The 23,764-nt window shown below is 42.9% G+C and overlaps 1 protein-coding gene across 2 annotated transcripts in view; it reads left to right on the top strand.

Moving 5' to 3' along the window:
- Positions 1-23,764, top strand: part of Tgm5 (transglutaminase 5) — a 41,090-nt gene that overhangs the window by 4,583 nt on the left and 12,743 nt on the right. Inside the window, exons 2-9 of one of the 2 annotated variants that reach the window (XM_027926142.2) lie at positions 611-790; positions 927-1,172; positions 3,993-4,111; positions 6,328-6,456; positions 7,200-7,377; positions 18,600-18,738; positions 19,479-19,582; positions 19,703-19,942. In XM_027926142.2, coding sequence (XP_027781943.1) covers positions 611-790; positions 927-1,172; positions 3,993-4,111; positions 6,328-6,456; positions 7,200-7,377; positions 18,600-18,738; positions 19,479-19,582; positions 19,703-19,942 — 1,335 coding nt within the window. The remainder of the gene's footprint in view (positions 1-610; positions 791-926; positions 1,173-3,992; positions 4,112-6,327; positions 6,457-7,199; positions 7,378-18,599; positions 18,739-19,478; positions 19,583-19,702; positions 19,943-23,764) is intronic. The other variant, XM_027926144.2, reaches the window with a different exon arrangement.

The following is a 23,764-nucleotide window of genomic DNA, read 5'->3' as shown; positions in this document are numbered from 1 at the left end:
ACAGTGAATTCAGTTTAGCAGAAAGTCCTAAAGGCTGAGAGTGAAACTTTCTTTGACTTTCCTCAGCATTCAAGCTCCCAGACTTTGGACACATTGGCATTGGTGGTGGTCAGAGAGCCAACAAATTGTTAAAAGTAAGGCAGCTAATCTAGGGACAGTTATTCCAGGGGAAGCTGACCCAGGGACTTGCCCCCAGGTTTGGAGGCTAGTATACAAACAAGTAAGACTGTTAACTTGAATCCAAGAAAGTGCATCTTAGAGTAAATTGGAAGACATGCTGGACTGCCATCAAACTTGGAAGCAATCAAACTTGGATGGGTCTACAAAAGAAGTTAGAGGTAGAAAATCATTCACATCCAGCTGTGCAGGGATAGAAATTCAGAGAAAATGGAAGAGGAAGGAAGGAAGAGGAACTCACATTCATGGAGCCTTGGTAATCCTCAAATCTAAACTTTCAGACTGGTATTATATATTCTCTTTCACCGACATGGAAACAGGTGTTGAGAGGCCAAGTTACTTTCTCAAATTTGCACAATTAGTAAGTAATAAACAGGATTGGACCAAGTTCCACAACCTTTCCTTTTGTCTGTCCCTGGCTGCCCCATCACAGGGCTGGAGGTGGACCTCACAGACCTCCAGAGCTACCAGAACAATGTGCGGCACCACACAGAGGAGATCAGCATTGACCAGCTCATTGTTCGCCGGGGCCAGGCCTTCAACATCACCCTGTACTTTAGGAACCGGGGCTTCCAGCCAGGCCTGGACAACATCATCTTTGTGACTGAGACTGGTAAGGACCTCAGCTGGCTCCCAGGGTGTGTGAATGTGTGTGTGTGTGTGTGTGTGTGTGTGTGTGTGTTGGGGGAACTTTGTGTAGTTACCTCTGGGAGGTAACCACAGAGGGTGTCAGCTCTATTTCCCCCCAGGACCCCTGCCAGAGCTAGCTAAAGGGACTCGGGCAGTATTCAGCCTGGCAAGCCGTGGTGGCCCCAGCCCCTGGATCGCCTCTCTGGAGACCAATGGGGCCACATCCCTAGAAGTGAGCCTGTGTCCCCCACCCATGGCAGCTGTGGGTCGGTACCTACTGAAAGTTCGTATCGAATCCTTCCAAGGGCCTGTCACAGCCTATCAGCTTGGAGAGTTCATCCTGCTCTTTAATCCCTGGTGTACAGGTAAGGCAGGTGCCCATGAAAGGCTCCTTCATCTCTGTCTGTCTGTCCTGCTATAGAAAGCCAAGCTTGAGGGTTTCCTGACCCTGCTCCTACCACCTACAATTATCCTAAAATCCCAGGTACTCAGCATCCACCCCCCACTGTCAACAACCAGGACAGGGAGACCTTGTTACTTATTTAGAATTTAAAAATTATGAACCAAATAATCTTTACTTAAATAGAAAACTATTGTAATTAAATTGAACCAATGTTAACACCTACCTTCATCATACATTTTTGAAGTTGATTTGAGATTTCTCATTTTAAAAGTAATAAGCACACTATACATTTGATGAATGAAGTAAAGGGTAAAACTGAAAGATACAGAGAGAAAAGAAGAGGGAGGGAGGAAAGAAGAGAGAGAAAGAGGGGAAAAGGAAAGGGAAAGGGAGGAAAGGAGAGAAAGGTATAAGGTGAAAAGTTAAAACTTCCAATCCCAGGCTGGGGTTGTGGCTCAGTAGTAGAACCTCGCCTAGCATGTACAAGGCCCTGGGTTTGATCCTCAGCACTACATAAAAATAAATAAAATAAAGATATTGTGTCAAACTGCAACTAAAAACTAAAATATTTTAAAAAATTTCTGCTCCATTCTCTAGCAGAAACCTGTTAACATTGTCTTGTGTAGCCTTACAAAATATTCTATAATTAATCAAATATGTGTATGTATGTGCCTGTATGTGTGATTCTATAATACATTCCACAAACAGGATTATATAATACCTAGCAGTCTCCAACTTGCTTTCCTCATGTCAGCATTCAATATTGAAAATATCCAATTCCTAACATTTTCTTTCTTTTTTTTTTAACTTAGAAATCCTCTATGAGTAGATCAGCATACTTTTATTTTATTTATTTATTTTTTATGTGGTGCTAAGTATTGAACCCAGTGCCTCACATGTGTTAGACAAGTGCTCTGTCACTGAGCACAGCCCCAGCCCCATCCTACCAGAACATTTTTCTTAACAATCATTTCACTACTTGGATGCACCACATGTTTATTTCCAGGCACTTTGGCTATTTGCAATTTTTCTCTTATACAAACAAAGCCACAGTGAATATGCCAACATCCTATCCCATAAGCCTTGTCCTCCAAATCTACCCAGGTGTAGAGATAGATGCCTAGCCAGACATAAGGACACTGTGGGCAGAATAAAGCACAGGGCAGCAGGAGATAGTGGGAAGAAGGGCGAGAAGTCTTGACAGTGGAGAATGGTCCTGTCTGCTTTGGGTAGAGGCCAGAAAAGCTTCTGACTAGAGGATGATCCCCTTCCTACCTTCCTGTCATTGAATGGCTCAGGACCATCACTGACATACTAGGTAAAGAGGCATGCTCCTGGAGCAAGGAGGGCCAGTTGTCTGTCTTCTGCATATGTGTCTGTTTCTCTCTGTATATCTCTCTCTGTCTCTTTCTCTCTAACACACACACATACCCCCTCTTCCGATCTCCAAGACTGTGGGCTTCAGGCATGTAATGAGGACCTATCTGAGCTGAGGAAAGACTGTGGGGCTTCTCTCCTGAGCTTAGACTGCACCCAGATTCCAGGGAGACCCAGTACTGGGGTAATGACTGGTGGGAGCTGCAGTTGGGACTGATAGCTGCCTATCACTGTGCCTCATACATATATTGACTGGAAATCTCCACTCTGTGATTCAAGGATGTATGTGATCTCACCATGAATCTATAGCTTCTCACCCCACTGTTCAAACCCTCGATAAAACACATCTCAGCAAGGAGTTCTCCTACACCAGCATCCTGTTAGGTTGTGTCTGAGGCTCCCTCCAACAAGGGCAGGATGCTCCTTCACCTCAGGCTCAGGTAGCATCTCCAGACAGGTCCAGAATACTGCAAAGGGGACACCTGCTCCCCTGGCCTTTTGTTTGTTTAAGCAGCCTTTAACTTTAAAAGATAATTTTTTATATCACTAAAAATAACACATTCATTTGGGAAAATCTGGAGAATACCAGTAGGCAAAAAGGAAAACAAAAACAATTACCATTAACATGTTTTAGAATAGGCTTCAAAATCCTTTCCTCATATATGTGTATATGTTTAACAAAAATCAATGAATGCTGTACATGTTATTTTATAACCTATTTTAGTTTAACATATCACATGTAGATTTCCACGTCCATATATCCAAATTTGCCCCTTTCTATTAATTCTATAGAGAATCCTGTGGTGGAGATGCAATGAAGCTATTTGACCAGTCCCCAAGAACAGCATTGTGATTGTTTCCAGCTTTTCAGTCCTATAAGCACTCAGATGAGCTACCTACTGTCTAAATCTTGGTTCACAAGCTGAATACTTCCTTTAGATGAAATTCCTAAAACAGGAAGGATGAGGTCAACGCCAACCCTTAAATTTCTACTTGCTCTTTTCCAACCAGGATTCGTTGAAAATAACAGAAAACACAGAATATGGAGTTGCATGGGCTCTGTGCTCAGATTGCAGCTTTGTATTTACATATAACTTGGGCAAGTTACTTAATCACTTGTCAGGTTTTTTCAATCTTCAAATGGGATTAGGGTGTAAATGTGTTTTGGAAACCCAGAAATTTCACCAAAGGTAAATTTTTATTATTCCACCTCAAGTTCATATTGAGCCTGTTGCTGATGTTGGGGATGTCGTCTCCCAAGACCCACCCCTTGTGCTTGTGCCCCTCATGGTATCTCCAGGTGCCCTCCCCAGAGCTCAGTTTCCAGGGGATCATGAGGGACACGAATGGGATGGGAAAGACAAGATAACTTTTCTGTTTTGTGCCCTCCTGCTTTGAATCTTAGGGGACGCTGTTTACCTGGACAGTGAGCCCCAAAGGCAGGAGTATGTTATGAATGATTATGGCTTCATCTACCAAGGGAACAAGAACTGGATCCGCCCGTGCCCCTGGAACTATGGACAGGTGAGTCTCAGCCCGTCTAGGCCCGGGCTTGTGGGGAGAGAGGGGGGAGCAGGAGTGGGGTGAACTGCAGAGTGATACTAACTAAATGGCAGCAGCAAGGGGTAAGATGGACCCCAGGTTGCTAGTGGAACCATAGGAAGGTGGAAGGTCCATTCTGTGCTGCTCATAGTTTCCCTTGGACAACAAGATCTAAAGGGAAAAGGCAGATAAGAGCACACCAGGTGGTCCACTGGGTGTTAGGGTGAGAATGAAGGGGACATGATCACAATGGCAATGATAGTGCCTGGCATTTTGTTTTTTAAACTTATGTTTCTTGTGGGATTCTATTTTCCACTCTCTCGCTTCATCATTACAACTCTTGGTGATACACTAATGAAAACTTGCCTTTGAACATCTCAGCCAGAAGTTGTGCTGATAAGCAGCAATGCATCTCCCTCCACATGACTATTATCTTTTTATTTTTTTTATTTCAATGATAGATCTTTTCATTATAAAAGTAGTACATGATTGCTTAAAAAAAAAAAACTTGCAAAGAAATATTGCAAAAATAGACATGTAGAACACGGAGGTCATCCCAAGCACTGTTACCAGCTTGGTGTATGTTCCTCTACACTTTTTCTACACATATTTAAAAATGTGATTTCATATATAAATAGCATCCTATTTGTTGCCAGGCTTGAAAACTAAAGACCTCCTCTCATTTAAAGCTCAACCTCCCAGCAGGTGCTCTAGGAAGTCCAAGGCCAGGCCAGGGAAGAGGGTTCTCTAGGCTGAGCCTAGGTGCTAGGAGCACTGAGGGAGAGAGAGGATCAGTCTCTGGCTTCTCAGAAGGGGTGTCAGCTGGGATACCCTGGGAGTTCTCCAGAAAGGTCTTGTCAGCTGTATATGGGTTCCTCTCCTGAACTTTTCCTGATAGAACTCCAATACACATGGCCTTCAGGCCCAATCAGGGCCCAGGTGACTACAACTAAGAAGGAGACAGCAACCTCCACTGGCCACAACTAATTTCCCTAACTTCTCACTCAGCTAGGGTATTTGGGGATTTCAGAGAGCCCTGGAGAAGAGTTGACTATCATCTGTGAGATGCAGAAGCAAGGAGTTACTGCTTTCGGAGCCCTGGTTTCCTCCCTGTCTGTCTCTCTTCTTCAGTAAACTTATACTGAATGTGGGTTCAGTGCCAGGCAAGGTGCTAAGAGAGACAAAATACGATGCCTGATCTCAGAGTGTAATGGGGCCACCACACACACACACACACACACACACACACACACACACGCAACAGGTCACATATCTTGCAAAAGGATAAGTGAAGACTGACAGGTGCAGATGTTCTGAGGATCAGGAGGAAGGCTGTTGAGAGTGACAGTGCTTGAGCTAAATTGGCCAAGTGAAGGCAGAGGGAACGCATAAGCAAAGACACCTGTGCTTACTGCCCACTGTTTAAAGGAATACATTGCATTCATTTACACTCATTCAACAAAGATGTATGGAGTCTCTCCTATGTGCTGGACAAACTGTGCCAAGTCTGGGGTCCAGAGTTATATGAAGAGCTGGAAAGAGACAGTGAGTACAGTTAGGCAAGAAGGATGGACCTCAACTATAGCATCTACTGAATCTGATGGGAGCAGGCACTCTTCCAGGGCTAAAGACCTATCCCCAAGTTCAGGCTCAGGAAAGACTCAGAGGAAGTGACATCACACTAAGCCTGAAGGGTGAGGAGGATCCAGGCTTCCTTGAGTGGGAAGTTCTGTAACTCACATGTACGGTAGAGCCCCACTGAGTTGTGGGTGCCATGACAGGTTAGCATCATGACCTCAGCATGGCTTCCAGTGATAATCTGGGCTGTGAAGTGAGTGTGGAAGAAGAAGAAACATGGTTTTAGTAAGAGTATCCCAGCAGATCCAGAATAAAGGGGCAAACAGACTTTTTTGCCAGCCCAACTCACTGGGAAAACCCAACAGTAGCAACCATCACTTCAAAATGAAGGAGGAAGGATTTGACTTGCAGGACATACATTCCAAGTGGGTTATAACCCCAGAGCTTTGGAAACCCACACCCGCCTGGAAGGCAGTCAATGGTTTTCTGTTTGAAAGTCACCTTCCAAACTGGTTTGTATTCCACAAACACACTCCTTTGGAGAGCTGGACCGTGTATGTCTTTACACATCCTCACATGCCAAGCACAGGCACCTCCCTTCTCTGCACTTCCTCTTGCAGTTTGAAGAAAATATCATACACATCTGCCTGAAACTTCTAGACAAGAGCCTGAACTTCCAGATCGACTCCGCCATAGACTGTGCCCTGCGTGGAAGCCCTGTCTACATCAGCAGAGTGGTGTGTGCCATGGTGAGGTCCCTGGTGTGCCCAGGGAGGGAGGAGACTGTGCAGGGCCTCCCTTGCCCTCTCACAGTTGCCTCCTGCAGGGGTGGAATAGAATCAAAGCCATTTGGGTTAAGACTGATGCCAAAATGTGAGTAACAAGTTTTCTCAACTGAGCTCTGAAGTAGCTAAGCATGGCTCATCACCTCTGTTATTTCCAAATTGCATGTTTTGGGAAAAGCTGATTGTCACTCCAGTTTGAGAAATTATCTTGTTGTTTCTAGATTTCCTTTGTCCTGAAATATTTTTTAAAGTACTCAGAGCCAAGCTCCAGCTTTGCAAGAGGTAGAAACAAATTAATAAACTAAAAGTGAAGGACAAGTCTGAACAGTGGCCTCCCACCTTTACCCCTTCCCCAGTGGATCTGGAAGATCTTCAGTGAAATAAGGTCAAAAGTCTCCTTTGGCCATGTTTGGTGGTGCACACCTGTAATCCCAGTGGCTCAGGAGGTTGAGACAGGAGGATTGCAACTTCAAAGCTAGCCTCAGCAACTTAGCGAGGCCCTAAGCAACTCGGCAAGACCCTGTCTCTAAATAAAATACAAACAGCGCTGGGGATGTGGCTCAGTGATTGAGTGTCCCTGAGTCCAATCCCTGGTACCAAAAAAAAAAAAGTCTTCTCTGTGTCTAAGGCTCATGGGCCTTCCCACACATCAACTCTTATTGAGGGAAAACATGTTTTTAATGTTTCTATCTATGACTTCTCTTCAGATTAATAGCAATGATGACAGTGGGGTGCTCAATGGAAACTGGAGTGAGAATTACACAGATGGTGTCAACCCTGCAGAGTGGACTGGCAGTGTAGCCATCCTGAAGCAGTGGCATGCCACAGGCTGCCAGCCAGTGCGCTATGGACAGTGCTGGGTCTTTGCAGCAGTCATGTGCACAGGTAGGAAAGAGCCCCAGGGAAAGGGCCCCAGGTATAATAGTTCACTTAAGAGTTCTCCGAACTCTTCTTATATCAGTTTCAAAATTCCCACCAAGGGATGTTTGGAAGGAAACCCTTTCCACTAATGGAAATGTCTCATCCCTGACCATATGTTTCACAAATCTGGGCTTACTCCAGATGATAGTTTTGAAGTGAAACTCACATACATCCCAAGACTTGGCTCCCCTCCATTCTTCTGAGCTCAGGAAGCCTAACGATATTCCTAAGAGTCTAGCTGGGAATTAACCAGGTACAAAAGAGAGTGAGAGTGAGATGAGAGAATAAGTAATTAGAACTCTAACACACTGAATTGTGCCCTTTTGGAGCACAGAGAACGGGCTTAGTGAAGATATGCTCATGGGAGGGAAATGTGCATCTGAGCAGTGTTTTAGACCATGGAGCTAGAACAAGATGGTACCCCAGTAAAATTATCTTTAATTTGGAGTTGTCATAAAGTCAAAGGGAATTGGAGGCCTGACTGAAGCCAGGGAGTTAGGGAATGGAAGCAAAATGGAGATCAGCTTTTCAGAGAGAGAGAGAGAGAATAGTACATTAATAGAAGAAAAGATTAAAAGTGCATACAGGGCAAATAAGGAAAATGGAAGTTGTGTGGTGCGTGGCAAGAGGAATAAGCAGAAGGATGAGATAGGGAGGAAATCTTGAGGGAAGTAACATCTAGAAATGAGTAATGAGTCACATGCTGGAGGTGACAGGAGGATGCCTTCTGCCCCACCCAGGGCCACGCTCCTGCTCTTGGTCCTCACCCTCTCGCTCTTGGTCCTCACCCTCCCTCTGCTTCCGTGTCCAGACCAGCTCCAAGCCTGTTGAAACACGCATATCCATATACCTGATTTGGTCACAATTGGTAAGTTATTATTTATGTTAGCTGGACAAAAAGGCCAAGTAAGGCTTTCACTCATAGGACTCTCTAGTAGAATCCAGGGAGACAAGATTGGCCTACAACTTGGTTTGTTGAAGGCTCAGGACTTCTGTGTAGAATTCCCTGTGTGACAGGATTGGTGTAGTCTGTGAGCATATGAATGCCATCTCTGGGCTCTTGAAGGAATATGACAGTTTTGGAGGAATCCCAGAGAGCCCCAGGCTTCTGAACAGTCAGGCACAGGAAGGTCTCTGTTAACACGGACAGAAAGTGACTTTAGAATGAGCTGATGATGATGAAATCCCAAGCTTATTCCTCCTTTGCAGCTGCAAAGCCTGACCTTGAGTTGGATGTTTTGATGGCCCAGAGATAAGAAGCAGATAACTCAACAGCTTTTGTATCAAAAGTCAGGGAGCTGGCAAGGTGGTGCACACCTGTAATCCCAGCAGCTCAGGAGGCTGAGGCAGGAGGCTCAGGAGTTCAAAACCACCCTCAGCAACAGTGAGGCCCTAAGCAACTCAGTGAGACCCTGTCTCTAAAGAAAATACAAAATAGGGCTGAGGATGTGGCTCAGTGGTTGAGTGCCCCTGAGTTCAATTCCCAGTACCAAAAAAAAAAAAGTCATAGAGATTGGGGTGAAGTGGGAGGTCTGAGTCATTCAGAAAGCAGACACAAAACTGACAGGCAGAAAATGGATCGTATGCAAGATAAAGAGGGAACCTTCTGGTATGTGGAAAACCCAAGAGCCTAATGTGCCAGGAGCGTGTGTTTAGAGGGAGAGAGACGGGTTTGGGTGTGGTTGTCTGCAACTGGGTGATGAGAGAGGTGGAACCAGTAGATGGAGATTATGCAATGATGGCAGGCCAATTAAAATGTTTATGAGAATCATGGCCCTTCAGTGACTTTGGAACAAAGAGCTGGGCAAAGGGGTTCTAATGTGGCCTAGTTCGGTAGCAGCTTAGTCACTACCAGCCTTCCCCAAAAGGACCACTGATATCATATATCATCCAGTAACAATTAGTGAGTTCTTATTCTCTGCCAGGTTCTGTGTTTCAAGTACTCTTAGATATAAAGATGGGAAGGATCAGCCTGTCCTCCATAAAAGTTAAAGATAAGAATTTAGTTAAATTCTTTAACCCAAAATAGCTGTCTTAGTATGTCTTTTAAAAATACATTATTATAAAGGAAAATGAGAAAAAATTAAATTCATTATTATTATTCCATAGCCACCATAACTAATGTTTATTGGGAACTTCCTTTGTGCCTTTAACTAGTTAAAACCTTGAGAACCTAGAACAATGAAGAAGCATAGGAACTCTGGAGACAGACTGCTTGGGGTTAGTCTCCTTTATCCATAGAGGTTACATTCCAAAGTCCCCAGTGGATATCTGAAACCATGGATAATTCTGAATCCTAGACATCTGTACTATGTTTTTTCCTATGCGTATTTACCTATGATAAATTTACCTATGATAAATATTACACTTGGCATGGTAAGAAATAGGGGCTGAGGCTGGAGCTCAGCATTAGAGTGCTCGCCTAGCATGTTCGAGGCCCTAGGTTCGATCCTCAGCATCTCATAAAAATAAAATAAAGGTATTGTGTCAACTAAATAAACAAAATATTTAAAAAGATATTAACAACAATAATAAAATAGAACATCCAGGCATAGTGGTGCATGCCCATAATCCCAGCAGTTTGGGAAGCCGAGGCAGGAAGATTGCAAGTTCAAAGCCAGCCTCAGCAACTTAGAGAGGCTCTAAGCAACTTAGTGAGACCCTGTCTCAAAACAAAAAATAAAAAGGGTTAGGGATGTGGTTCAGTGATTAAGTGCCCCTGTATTAAATCCCCAGGGTGTGTATGTAAATATATATATGAACATATGTATATATATGAACAATTATAACAATACACCAATATACCATAATAAAATCACCAGAATCATTATTCTCATGATTTTCAAAATAAGGGTCACTTGAACAAGCACCATGATAGGTGATCTTGTAACCTAGAAGGATGTTAAATGACTCATAATGGTTGATAGTACATACAGTGTGGACACATTGGACTAAGGGATGATTCATGTCCTAGGCAGGGTGGCTTCAGATTCATCACACTCCTCAGAACTACGCACAATTTAAAATTAGTGAATTGTCTATTTATGAAAATTTCCACAATATTTTCAGGTGATTATTGACTGAGGGTAATTGTAACTGCAAAAAGCAAACAACAGATGATGAGGTACTGCTGTAAATATTAGCACTCCCATTATTTGTCTGAGTAATCTTGGGCAAGTCACTTAACTTGAGCCTCAGTTTCCACAGATATGTGTGATGGGAAACGTAATGGTATCTCTCTCCTAGTTTATTAAAAAAATTCGTATATGGAGAATGCCTAATTATAGTGAGAATTCAGTAAGGGTTGTGCTAGTTGAGCCCCAGAATGACTTTATGACATTCTTTCATTATCTCCATGTGATAGATGAGGCATATGTGTGGCAAAGCCAGTCTCACCCCCAAGTCTAACTGGCATTGCAGTCCATGCTCTCTAACTATGAGGCTGTACTGCTTCAGAAACATTACTAGTACCTGCCATTTATCCAACACTCACTGTGCTTCAGGCACACACAGGGTACTTTCACTGTTTATAATCCTTCCCACTACCTGCAAAATAGATATCATTACAACCATTGTACACACAAGAAAACAGAGGCTCAAAGTGACCAAGTGACTCTAGTCTGACTCAGAAGTACATTCTCCCTCTGCAGCCCTCCCTCCTAGTGTTGTCTTTTTAAACATTTAAACATGACTTCAACTTCCTGTAGAAAAATCACCAAGGAGACTTTGTGTGCATCAAACTTATGGTTATACTTTTTAGACAGGAGATTTCCTTGGCATCCATTTAATTGAATGTTACTTGGGAATTTTAGAGAGATCCCTGTCACACCCTTCCTGTGCTCAGCACCAGCTCCCCCCACTCCACCCCTGAGCTCTAGGTCATCAGGCTTTTTCTGTTCTGACCAAGTATTCCCCGACAAGGTTGGAACCCTCAGCTCTTGGCTGATGTCTCAGAAGTTGCCTGGACTCCTTGAGCTACAGCAAGGGGACAGATGTTCTGTTTGAAAATTTCCCCAAAACATGGTGTCAAAAAGCCACATATCATCCAGGCATAGGGGCACACGCCTATAATTACAGTGTCTTGGGATGCTGAGGCAGGAGGATTGCAAATTCAAGGCCAATGTCAGGAACTTAGCAAGATCCTATCTCAAAAAATAAAAAGCCTTGGGGATGTACCTTAGTGGTAGCTTATATGCCCTGGGTTCTATCCCCAGCATGGCAAAATAAATAAGGCGGGGGTGGGGGGCAGTTGTTTGGGAAACAACTAGGCATCCTGGGAACATGTTTGGTCTGTACTTTCCTGTAACTGCATGAGGACTAAGGGGTGGGGACAGCAATGACTTGAGCAGGAAGACATTAATGTATGACAGTGAGCAGGTCTATGGGGCATCAACCCCTCCTCTGTAAAACTGTACCTGGACCTTAGGAGCTACAACAGGAAGGGGAAGTAGAAACTGGTGTGGGGGATGGGAGGCTGTGGGAGAGGCACTGGCTCCCCTCTTCAACCACATTAACTCACTTTTACATCTTACTTATAGGATCCCCACTTACAGTTTGGCTTGCACATAGTGTCATCCACTTCCAACTTTTTGAAACCCTGCCCTCAAGCTAGATGTCCTCTAAGATTTTGTCTAACTTAATTGTGTAGTGGCCGCTATAGAGTATTTCATGTTTATTTTAATACATTCTTGTTATTGCTTTTTTTTAGTTGTTGATGGACCTTTATTTTGTTCATTTATTTATATGTGGTGCTGAGAATCGAACCCACTGCCTCACACACCCTAGGCAAACGCTCTACAACTGAGCCACAACCCCAGCCCTCTTGTTATTGTTTTTACTGAGCCCTGAGTCTCTAAGAAGAAACCTCAGCCAAGTGCCTGGTGTGTTATTCTCTCCAACCTTTCTTCAGATCCCATTTCAAACTTTCTTTTATGCAACACCCTGGCTTGACCACATATCCACCGTTATTTTCCATTGGCTTATGAGACATCAAGATTGTATGGAATGTTCCCTCATAAGGTTATTGGTTAACACATGACACATATTTAGAAAGACTTCTGGCGCGTCGGTTTAACTAAGTGTTAAGTATCATAATTAGTCTGATAATGTTTCAACCTCCACCTCTTGAGCTGCAGTGGTTTGGCTGGGTCTTGCTAAAAAAAATATTTCTAGCAATCCTTAAAACTTCAGTTTCCCATCCCCTCTACCACTTTGTTCCCTTCACTTCCTTCTTTTCTTTCTTAAAATCTTTAGTGTTAAATTAAGCATATTGCTCATTTCAAGACATTGTGATTGGTCTGTTTTAGCCTCTCTTTAAAAAAAAAAAGTTATTGAATTTTCTTTTTATCCTGTAACCAACTTCTATTCACTTCCTCCTACAAAATATTTTTTTCACCTCCAACTTCCTCACATTCATTAGTTTACAAATATGTCTCCCTGCTCAACTCCTTGAGGTAAGCAATGTCATATTCCCCTTTCCAGGCCCACATCCAACACTGCTCTGCATGTACAGGACATGTCCATGTCAGTGAAGAATTGCAGCGAAGGGACTTCATTAACATAGGAGATTTGCCGTTTCTCTGGTAAATCTTGGAAGCCACATAGGCAACCACAACTGTCTGGTTTTCACATAGACTATTGTAGAGTTTGGGAGGCTGAGGCAGGAGGATCACGAGTTCAAAGCTAGCCTCAGCAATTTAGCAAGGCCCTAAGCAATTCAGCAAGATCCTGTCTCTAAATAAAATATTTTTAAAAGCTTTGGGATGTGGCTCAATGGTTAAGCACCCTCGGGTTCAATCCCTGTTCCAAAAAAGAAAAACCACTGAGGGGTGAATCTGGCAACATACAAAGTTCATAAACTCCCTCCAGCAGGCAGCAGGGCATGCACTTCCCATTTCATTTCTTGCTTCCCCACATTTTCTAACAGCTTGTGTCCAGGGAGATATTTTATATTTGCATGGTTATTATGTATGATGTCTGTCAGTTTTCTCCGATTGACCGTTTCTTCAAAAATCTGCATTTTGACTGTGGAGGCAAATCTCTGCAGTATCTTGACATTATTACCAATTATTTTTGCAACAGCTGAACCCCAGTTCCCTGAGCCTATGATGCATACTTTCAGGGGCACCACTGCCATGGCCAGGTTGGTGTGCAGCAACCAGATTGTGCCTCTCACGCCGGCTGCCGGCCTCACCTGCTCAGCCTAACCTGCAATGGCTTGAGGTGACCCCATGCTTTCCTACATTTTAAATGTTTTATATGTAGCATTGCAGTTGAATGTGTTCTCACAAAAATATATTGTTATCTGTATATGATTTTTTTCCCAGTATGTTTTTGTTTCATATATTACATATATTTTTATCTTTAGAAGTTCCATTGGGTCTTTTTTTCTATCTTCAGTTTCTCTCCTCATTGTGTTCATGCTTTTCTCTACCTCCCCTTGAATATATTTATAATACTTAAAATAGCTCTTTTAGATCCTTGTCTGATAATTCTATCATCTCTATCATTTCTGGATCTGTTTCTATTGATTGATTTTTCTCCTGGTTATGGGTCATCTTTTCTTATTCTACATGCTTGGAATTTTTTTGGAAATGATCATTGTATGACATTGTTGAGAACTGTATTTTGTTTTATTCCTTTAAAGGATATTGTTATGGTTTGCCAATAAGTTCCTAGCAGTTCAATTTGAGCTGTCAGAGGTTTGCTTTTAATCTTCATTTTAGTGGGTCCAGAGTAGCCTTTAAAGTTGCTTTAGCCCCACTAGTAAGTCTCGACTCTCTGAGAACTCTTCCAATGCCCTGTGTGTTATAAGGTCCAACTACTCTATTACTTTATCTGTCCTCTTGGAATTTCATTCTCATATATGCACAGATCATCATTCAGCCAGAGACCTGGAGGGACCCCTCTGATAATCTCTGGAATATTCTCTGTTCAGCCCTCTCTTCTATACTACCTTGCAAGTTTGAGCCACCTTAACTTCCCTGAATTGTAATTATATCTCTTCAACTCGGTAAGACTGCTGGGGGTCTGCTTGGGTTCTTCCTCTCTATATATTGTGGCCTGGAAGTCACCTCTAGGAATCCTCTCGGTTGGGATGTGTCTCATATTTTTATCATGATTGGACTGGAGTTATGTGTTTTGGGGAGGAAGATCACAAAGGCTGAGTGCCACTTTCACCATGTCTATCAGGTGAAGTTACTATCAACTTGACTTTTCACCCTTGATGTTGACTTGATGCCTGCCTGAGGTTGTTTGGCCTTTGATGGCAGGGGGTGGCAAGGGTGAGGCTATAGCTTTTTTCTGTATAGTTTGTCCAAATCAAAATCTTATCTGGAACCAAGCATTACACCTAGTTGCAATGTCCTTGGTGTCCCTTTTAATCTGGAAAAGACATTTTATTTAATATGTGATCTTGTGAATACACTAGGACATGGTCCTCTTCAAGTTAAAGTAGAATGCTATTTTCTGGATTTATTGATAGGCATCCTTGTATTGTTGCTCTTCTTATGCCCCTGTTTCTTGTTTTGTAATGAGAAGTTGGATATAAGGGCTTGAAATGTTCAAATTGAACATTTTTGACTAGAGACTGTTTCTTTTTAAAACAGCTAAAGTTTTTGATATTTGTTTATTGGTTCAGGTGACACTTCTGTGAGGACAGGGGGAGTAATCTATAGGAGTGCTCATTGTGAAGTGCTCATTCTGCCATTTAAGACTCCTGCAGATAACTCATTCCCACAGAACCTCAGAGCAGTTCTTGGCTCTGTGAAATGCCCAATAGTCCCTGCATGAGTGTGTATACACATGTGTATAGACACACAGATAACCTATACAGGTCTCTTTTTCTGAGGGAGTCAGTCCCACAAAATTATCATTGAAAGGGTCACCTGAATCTCATTTCAAACTGTGAGTCATCAGGACTGATAGTCTGCAGACACTTTGTTCACAGGTTGAAGACCTTTTACTTCAACAGAAAATTAATGAGCCTCTACTCTGTACTCAGCACTGTGCTAGGAATGAAGAAATACAAACAAAGTATCTGATATAAGCCTGACTTTAAGTTTATTAATAAGCTGGATGACAAGATAAAACATATATTAAATTATAGAGAGCTTAATCCAGTGCTAAAATATGTGGCACAGATGACTGGGATTATGTGAGAGTGTGAGAAGGGAGGTTATTATGGCCTAGAGTAGTCAGTGAAAATTTCACAGAGGAAGGTACATGGATCCTGAGGTGTGGCTGGGATGTCCAGTGAAGCTTCAGTGGGCTTATAGTTACAGCAGGGAAGAACTGGAGATCAGAAAAACATGGGCTAGGGGCTGGGGTTGTGGCTCAGTGGTAGAATTCTTGTCTAGCATGTGTGAGGCACTGGCTTCAATTCTCAGCACTGCATATAAATAAATGGATAAAATAAAGGTCCATCAACCTCTAAAAAATATTAAAAAGAAGAAGAAGAGGAGGAGGAGGAGGAGGAGGAGGAGGAGGAGGAGGAGGAGGAGGAGGAGGAGGAGAAAAAGAACATGGGCTTAAATCCTGGCCTGGCTTTCTTCTTGTCATGTGACGTCACTTCTCTAAACTTTAAGGCATCTCATCTTTAAAGTTGGGAGAATCAGGTTTTGGAGAGGATTAAGTGAGATAAAGCCTGTGCAGTGCTTGACACCACACTTGGCACCTACAAAGATGATGATATCCTTGACTAGAAAGGAAGATTGGGAACACTAAAAAACATTCAGCTGGAGATGTGTGACACCAAGATCTCCATACGATTCTAGATTCAAATTCAGAAGTCTTGCAGAAGTGAGAGATGAAGCCAGTGACTGAGTAAGCTCTTTGTGGCAAGACTGAGCAGGAAGTACAGAAGGAGCAAGGCTCCAGGGAATGTGCACATACGTGACTTTGGCTGCACAGGTCTGAATACCATTAGCTACCTTCATGTGTGCTTCACTTCCTATGCAAGAAACTATGCTTGCTCCTTTCTAGTTTCACTTATTTCCACTGTGACACTATATCCCCCTTATCAGTCTTCTCATAGCCATGATGAGGAAAAATGACAATGAATCAGTGCAAATCCATCACCACTCAAAGTTTGTGCTCTAAGGACAGTTGAGTTTGACCTTCATGCATAGCATGCAGCCATTATGACTGTGATACCCTGAAGTTGGAAATCACCAGAGTGGTCATAAGGTTTACAAGACACCACTCATTTATCTATCCAGTAAAGATGCACCAAATGTTGGCAAAACAGGCCTCACCCTGTATTATTCATGGTTGTGTAATGATAAAATGAATCATACACAATCCCTGTCCTCAGGAAGACACACTCGTAAACAGATCATGACAAGCCATGCACTCTGGTCTAATAGAGAATTTCCAAGTGTTATGAGATCATTTACCTGTGTTAGGATAGAGAAGTGCCCATCAGGCCATGTTTAGCAGGAGTTGACACCACCATTGCAAGTGGCCATTCACAAATTCATCAGAGTGAAGATGGGGAGGAGGTGTCTCTGCTCTCTCCCTGGCTGCCCTTCCTTGGCATGCTCTCTTGTTATCTTGGGTGTCATCCACCCTCCTGGCCATACTTTTAGCACAAAATGTGCCCATGCATTGCTCCTCTCTTGCCTCACATCCACTGTGAATTTCTTTGGTGACATCTTTTCAACCTTTACCATTGCCTTCATTGTTCTGTGTCACCTCTACCTTCTACTGACTCATCAGCACTGCCCACGGCCTGCCCTAGTTTTTTGGCCCTGTTCAGACCTGCCTCTCCAGGGACTGTGCAAGGAACCTCTCTGGCTTCTCTTCTCTCCATCCTAGGTTGCATCCAGGGAGGGGTTCCCCACCTTGGTCTGGAGAGGCTTATACCAAATCAAGCTAACAACTATCTGCAATTAAATGCTCAAGTTAAAATTTCCAAACACTTTTAAAAATGATAGTAGTATGTCTGAAGAACCTTTAGAAATATCTTTATTTTTAGTCAGTCATTCTACCTTTGGAATCTGCCCCAAGGAATGGAATAAAGATTGATCTATAAAGATATTCATCACAGCCTCATTTATGACAGGGGAAATATTGAACACTAGCCCAATGTCTAAAAATAACCACCACTAGAAATCTCTTGGCAAATATTTGATTACATGGGAAAATACATGGATATATAATTAGATAAATTATATATATATAACTAGAATGATGAACTCTGGGCATACTACCCAGAGGTGAACTCAGTGTTGAGTACAATCTTAGCAGTGAAACCAGGACTTGAGTGATAGCTCTATCCCTTACTAACTGTGTGACCTTGGTCAGTGTAGCAAACTTTACTTAGCCTCTGATTTTCTGTCTTTAAAATGAGACAATAATTGTACATATCATGTAGAGTTGTCCTGAGGATAATATATATGAAACATATAACACTAAATACAAGAAACATTTGACACTTATTATTATCTTTATCATTATTGAATTGGGTGGGACATCACTGCTGTATTGAAGGGACAGAGGTGCCCACAGCACTTGGTGGGATGGGATAGGACAGGGGATATCACTTTACTTGAAAGAGCACAGAATGAAGGAGATGTGTCAAAGGACAAAGAAAGAGGTTGGCTAGCAAAGGGAATGGATGCCTCTCAGGAATAAAAACAACATTCTACTTCCTTTCAAGAATTTCTGAACCAGGTACAGACTCTCACTTTTCTAAGATTTTGTTTCATAGTTTCCTTCCATTCCTGACTTAATCTGTGATGCTTTCCTAGAGAGGTGGCCAAGATAATATTCCCAGGGGAAGAGGGAAATCTAAGCCATAGAACCCTTTGCCTGAGAATCTGGTGGTCTCGCCCATTAACCTAATGACAGGAAGAAATAGAATCCCAGCTATTTGGCTTGAAGATGGAGAGAAGCGAGGTTCAGTCAGCTCCCTGAGACTCACGAATGGAGAGGTATACTGTCCCATCTTCTGGCATGGGCAGGAAATCTGACAACTTACTAGACATTCTGTTGGCTCTAGCAGTGCTTATCACAGCAGCTAACCTTTGCACAGTCATCCTGCAAGCTCAGGAAGTGGGGAAGAGATTGGAAATGTCACCAACCCATTCCCAGACAACTTCTGCCTGGTCCTGCAGATGTTAAATGAAAGCTCTCCTTCAGTCCAGGGCCACAGCCCACAGGTGGTTTTTCTGCCCTTTCTGCAGTGATGAGGTGCCTGGGGATCCCCACTCGTGTGGTTACCAACTTTGACTCCGGTCACGATACAGATGGAAACCTGATCATAGATGAATACTATGACAACACAGGCAGGATTTTGGAGAATAAGAAGAAGGATACCGTCTGGTGAGAAACAATCTCTTGGTCTGTTTCTAGGGTCACAAATCTGAGCCAAACCCCACAAGCATAAATTAGAACAGGGGCTGGGGATATAGCTCAGTTGGTAGAGTGATTGTCTCATATGCACAAGGCCCTGGGTTCAATCCCCAGCACCAAAATAAATAAATAAATAAATTAGAACAGGACTGGTCCTTAGCCTCCTGTCCCTTGTATACCCTCACCTCTTGCCAGACTCAGGGCTTGGTATCTCCATTCTAAGGCTGGGGGACAGGGGAGCAAAAATCATCTTGGGTTTAGATAAATCCTCACACCATCAGAGCTCTAGGCCTTGGGTTGAGGTCTTCTTCTTTGTCATGTCCTTCAACTACTCCTTAGATTATGGTTCTGACCACAGAAGGGCCTGAGTCACACTTCTGGACACATGCCTCCTTGAATGAGCAACCCATTCAGGAAAAGGGCCACAGGAACATTTTTGAGGGAGAGAAAAGAAGTTTTAACTTCTATAGACTGGAAACCTTTGCTGTCTATTCACGACGTCAACAGAGGGACACTTTTCTAGAGGTAGACAGAGGCTCACAACACACAGATATGAAACTATTCATCCACAGAGGCTTCAAACTCTGTAGGGGCTAAGTCTGTCTTTCTATCTAACAGTTCACCTGCTCACCCATCTTGCTCTAGAAAGAAGACAAGAAGGACACCTCTCCCTTGGCTGTGGTTAATGGGGACTCTGTTTTTTCCCTCAGGAATTTCCATGTCTGGAATGAGTGCTGGATGGCCCGAAAGGATCTCCCTCCTGGATATGGAGGCTGGCAGGTGCTGGATGCCACACCTCAAGAGACCAGCAATGGTGAGGCCCTCCGGAAGGAAGGCAGGACCCACTCCCAGAATCTGCCCCTACCACACAACCTGCCCCTGCCACTGTATGGCCTGCCACAACCCGTATTCAGGCTCTCTTGTACCCCTTCAGGTCTCTACTGCTGTGGCCCCGCCTCTGTTAGGGCCATCAAAGAAGGAGAAGTGGATCTGAACTATGATACTCCCTTTGCATTTTCTATGGTGAATGCTGACTGCACATCCTGGCTTGTCTCTGGTGGGAAGGAGCAGAAAATACACCAGGACACAAATTCCGTTGGCAATTTTATCAGCACTAAGAGCATCCAGAGTGATGAGAGGGATGACATCACACAGAACTATAAGTATGGAGAAGGTACAACTAAGAGGCCCCACTCAGAGTCCAATTCTGTGGGCACCTTCCCCTACCCAACCTCAGGGAGCCAGAGGGCAGCTGCAGGTAGGATCCAGGTCCACTGTCTCCTCAGCTGATCAGTTGTAAGGTCCCAGTTGGGGTGTCCACCATCACCCCACATCCTACAGGCCAGAGAGCTACCTCCACAAGATGTTCACATTGATTGGGGAGCCATTCACAGACATCCCACCAGGAATATATGAGTTCTTCACCCCTGCTTCTGGAAAAATCAGCCTCCCACTGAAGATGGGAGACAACTTAGTAAATCCTCTATGATTAATCTGTTTTATTTAACTTATTATTTCATTAAGTGTGCTTTATTGAATGTTTGGAAGATAGGTCAGACCACCAGCCAACATGCAGGCTGATTGGTATAAGGCCCAACGTTCATTCCCACCCTGTTGGACCAGAAGGGCCAGTAGGTGATTCTTTTATTGATTGATTGACTGAGATGGGGTCTTGCTGTGTTGCACAGGCTAGGCTCAAACTTGTGGTCCTCCAGCCTCAGCCTCTTAAGTAGCTAGTATTACAGCTTTATACCATCATTCCCAGCTACCAGAGGTGATTCTGAGGTAAGAGCCCTGGCAGGAGTTTCTTGCACATGCCAGCAGGGTCAAAGGGGAGGCTAAGTTGGTCAGGTGTAGAATGATGCCTGGAAATTGAGAAAGGTCATCTGCTAGGTTTAGCTATCAGAAAGTCAAGCAAAAATGTCCATCCATGAGGGCCAAAAGCAGGATGAGGGCCAGAGCTGAGATCAGGTAGGGGCAGGATCAGAGCAGAAGCAAGTCAGGGTAGGTGGAAGGCTGGGGGAGCTGAGTAATTGCTGGGAGTACAGATGAATGTGTGGTCTTCCAGGCAGACACAGAGAAGCTCCGGGTAGGGTATGTACAGTAAGAGAGGAGCTCATTTGATCATTTGATCATTCTGCATTTGATCATTCCACCAACTATGAACTGAAAATATTTGGTGAAAAAAATGCATCTATATTTAACATATACATATTTTTTCCTTGTCATTTTTTAAATAATACAATGTAACAACTATTTGCATAGCATTTATGATGTATTAACAATCATAAATGATCTGGACATATTCAAAGTATTCAAGAGGTTGTATATAGATTATATGCAAATTTCGATGCCATTTTATATAAAGAACTTGAGCACAGATTTGGTGTCCTGGGGGTCCTGGAACTAATACCCTACAGATACTAAGGAACATGTGTTTTGAACACACAGCCTAGTAGTGCCATTACCCCTCTAGTACCTGTTGACCGAAGTTAACCTTGGCTGAGTGGCCCTAGAAACAGATCTTGACTCCTTGGAGGCAAGAAATTAATATGAGAGGTTTATTTGTGAGGCATTCCTGGGAATTCTGTAGGAGAGTGATGAAGTAAGACAGAGAAGTAGAGGAAGCCAATGTAGAGCTGGTTAAGCCTGTTAACACTGTGGACAGCTGGAGCCTACTTCTGGTGGGACCTCCTGGAGGATGAATAATGCTGAAATTAAAATTAAATGGCCCTCTATTTTTACTTGCTAAATATGACAGCCCCACATTGACTCAATGTGACATGAAGAACAACAGTAAAGCTTTGTTGTGCCTGAGAGGCAAAGGTATCTAGGGTTGCTCCATGGGGGTATAAGTTCTCTGGCTCTTTTGCCTTCCCCATGAATGGTCTGAACCTGCTCTGGTAGCAGAGAAGGTCACAGTAGTCGCAGGGGCTACAATTTGAGGGTAAAGCCTGTGGGCACTGAGATGGCAAGTGCCAGGGGATATGGGCAGGACACAGATAGCATTACCATGGAGGTCCACATTGAGTCACACTGCAGTGGGCTTGAGTGTCCTGATAAGTCATGTCTCTTGGGCCAGCAGCATTCTGTCTCCCACTCCCAGCCTGACAAGATCTGGAGGTGGAACAGATCCCAGATGCACTGAATCTGAGTCACATCTATCTGGGCTCATCTCTACTGAAGTAAATGTCCCAAGATCCTCTTCTGCCAGGGACTGGGCTTTGAAGCCCCAGAGCAAGGACATCAAAATGGCCTCTGGCTTAGGTGGTTATAGCAATTCACTGAAGGGATGGAACCAGTGCCTGAATGTAGTAAATTCTTAAGGCAGCTTTTGGGATAGGGATGTATAAGAGAGTATTCCTGTACCTCCTAGACTGAATGCAGAAGCCTGGGCTACTCTGAGTTCTCTACTTGCCTAAATGTACTGTTTTATCTATTTGTTTATTATATTTACTGTACTTCTTGGTTTCCCAATTTCTAGGAATTTGTTTTAATCTGACCAATAATTTGATTCAGGGACAGGAAATCACACCATGCCCTGCTGTCTTATTTTTTTAAAACATTTTAACAAACACATAAAACATAAATTTTTCACATATTAATGTAATATCCTGAAATGTTTCAATACACGTATACATTGCACAATGCTTAAGTCATCTTAATGAAGTTTATCTCCTCAAACTTCTATCATTTCTTTGTGGTAAAAACTTTCAAAATCCTTTCTTCTAGTTTTATGACATACAGAACATTATTGTTATCTAGTACTACCCTGCTGTGCAAGAGCATACTAGAACTTCTTGTTCCAATCTAACTGTAACAGTACCCATTGATCAACCTTTCCCTCTATCCCCCATAATCACTCTCTGGAAACCGCCTAGAACTTCTATGAAATGAACCTTTTAAGATTCCACACGAGAACACATAGTCCTTGTTTTTCTGTGGCTGGTTTATTTCACTTAACATAATGATCTCTAATTCCATCCATGTTATCACAAATGACAGAGTTTCATTCTTTTTAATGGTTGAATAGTATTCTACTATGTATATATTTCCTTCATTCATTAGTGATGGGCACTTAGATCCTTTCCATTTCTTGGTAATTGTGAATACTGCTACAATGAATGTGGGTCTGCCGATGTCTCTTCAGCATACCGACTGCATTTCCTTTGAATGTACACCCAGTAGTAAGATTGCTGGATAAAGGGTAGCTTTATTTGTAATTTTTTTTAAGAACCTCCATATTATTTTCCAAAGTGCCTCTACTAATTTATATTCCCACCAAGAGTGTACAAAGGTTCCCTTTTCTCCAGCATTTGTTATATTAAATCTTTTTGCTAATAGCCATTCTTACTGGGTGAGGTGAGGTGAAATCTCATCATGGTTTTGATTCTCATTTCCCTGATGATAAGTGATGCTGAGCACTTTTTCATGTGTCTGTTGGGCCATTCATATGTCTTCTTTTGAGAAGTATCTATGCAGATATATTGTCCATTTCAAATTCTAATAAGTTTTTTATTTTATTTTATTTTATTTTTGCTATAGAGTTTTTGGAGTTCCTTATATATTCTGGATATACATTATCAGATGTGTAGTTTTCAAATACTTTTTTCCATTCTGAAGGATGTCTCTTCACTGCCAATTGCTTACTTTACTGTGCAAAAGCTCTTTTTTTGTGTGTGGGGTTTTTTGTTGGTTTGTTTGTTTTGGTAGAGATGCTAAGGAGGAACATTCTTGTTTGATGTAATCCCATTTGTCTTTGTTTGTCTCTTGTGCTTTTGGGGTCTTGTTAAAAAAAAAATCCTTAGTCAGATGTGGTGATGCATGCCTCTAATCCACCTGGCAGGCTGAAGTGGGAGGATCCCAAGTTCAAGGCCAACCTCAGCAATTCAGCAAGACCCTAAGCAACTGAGTGAGACCCTGTCTCAGCATAAAAACATAAAAAGGACTGGGGGCACAGCTCAGTGTTGAAGTGCCCCTGGGTTCAATCCCCAGT

Source organism: Marmota flaviventris, chromosome 2, assembly GCF_047511675.1.
Source record: "Marmota flaviventris isolate mMarFla1 chromosome 2, mMarFla1.hap1, whole genome shotgun sequence".
Taxonomy (NCBI): domain Eukaryota; kingdom Metazoa; phylum Chordata; class Mammalia; order Rodentia; family Sciuridae; genus Marmota; species Marmota flaviventris.
This window is presented reverse-complemented; position numbering and strand designations above follow the sequence as displayed.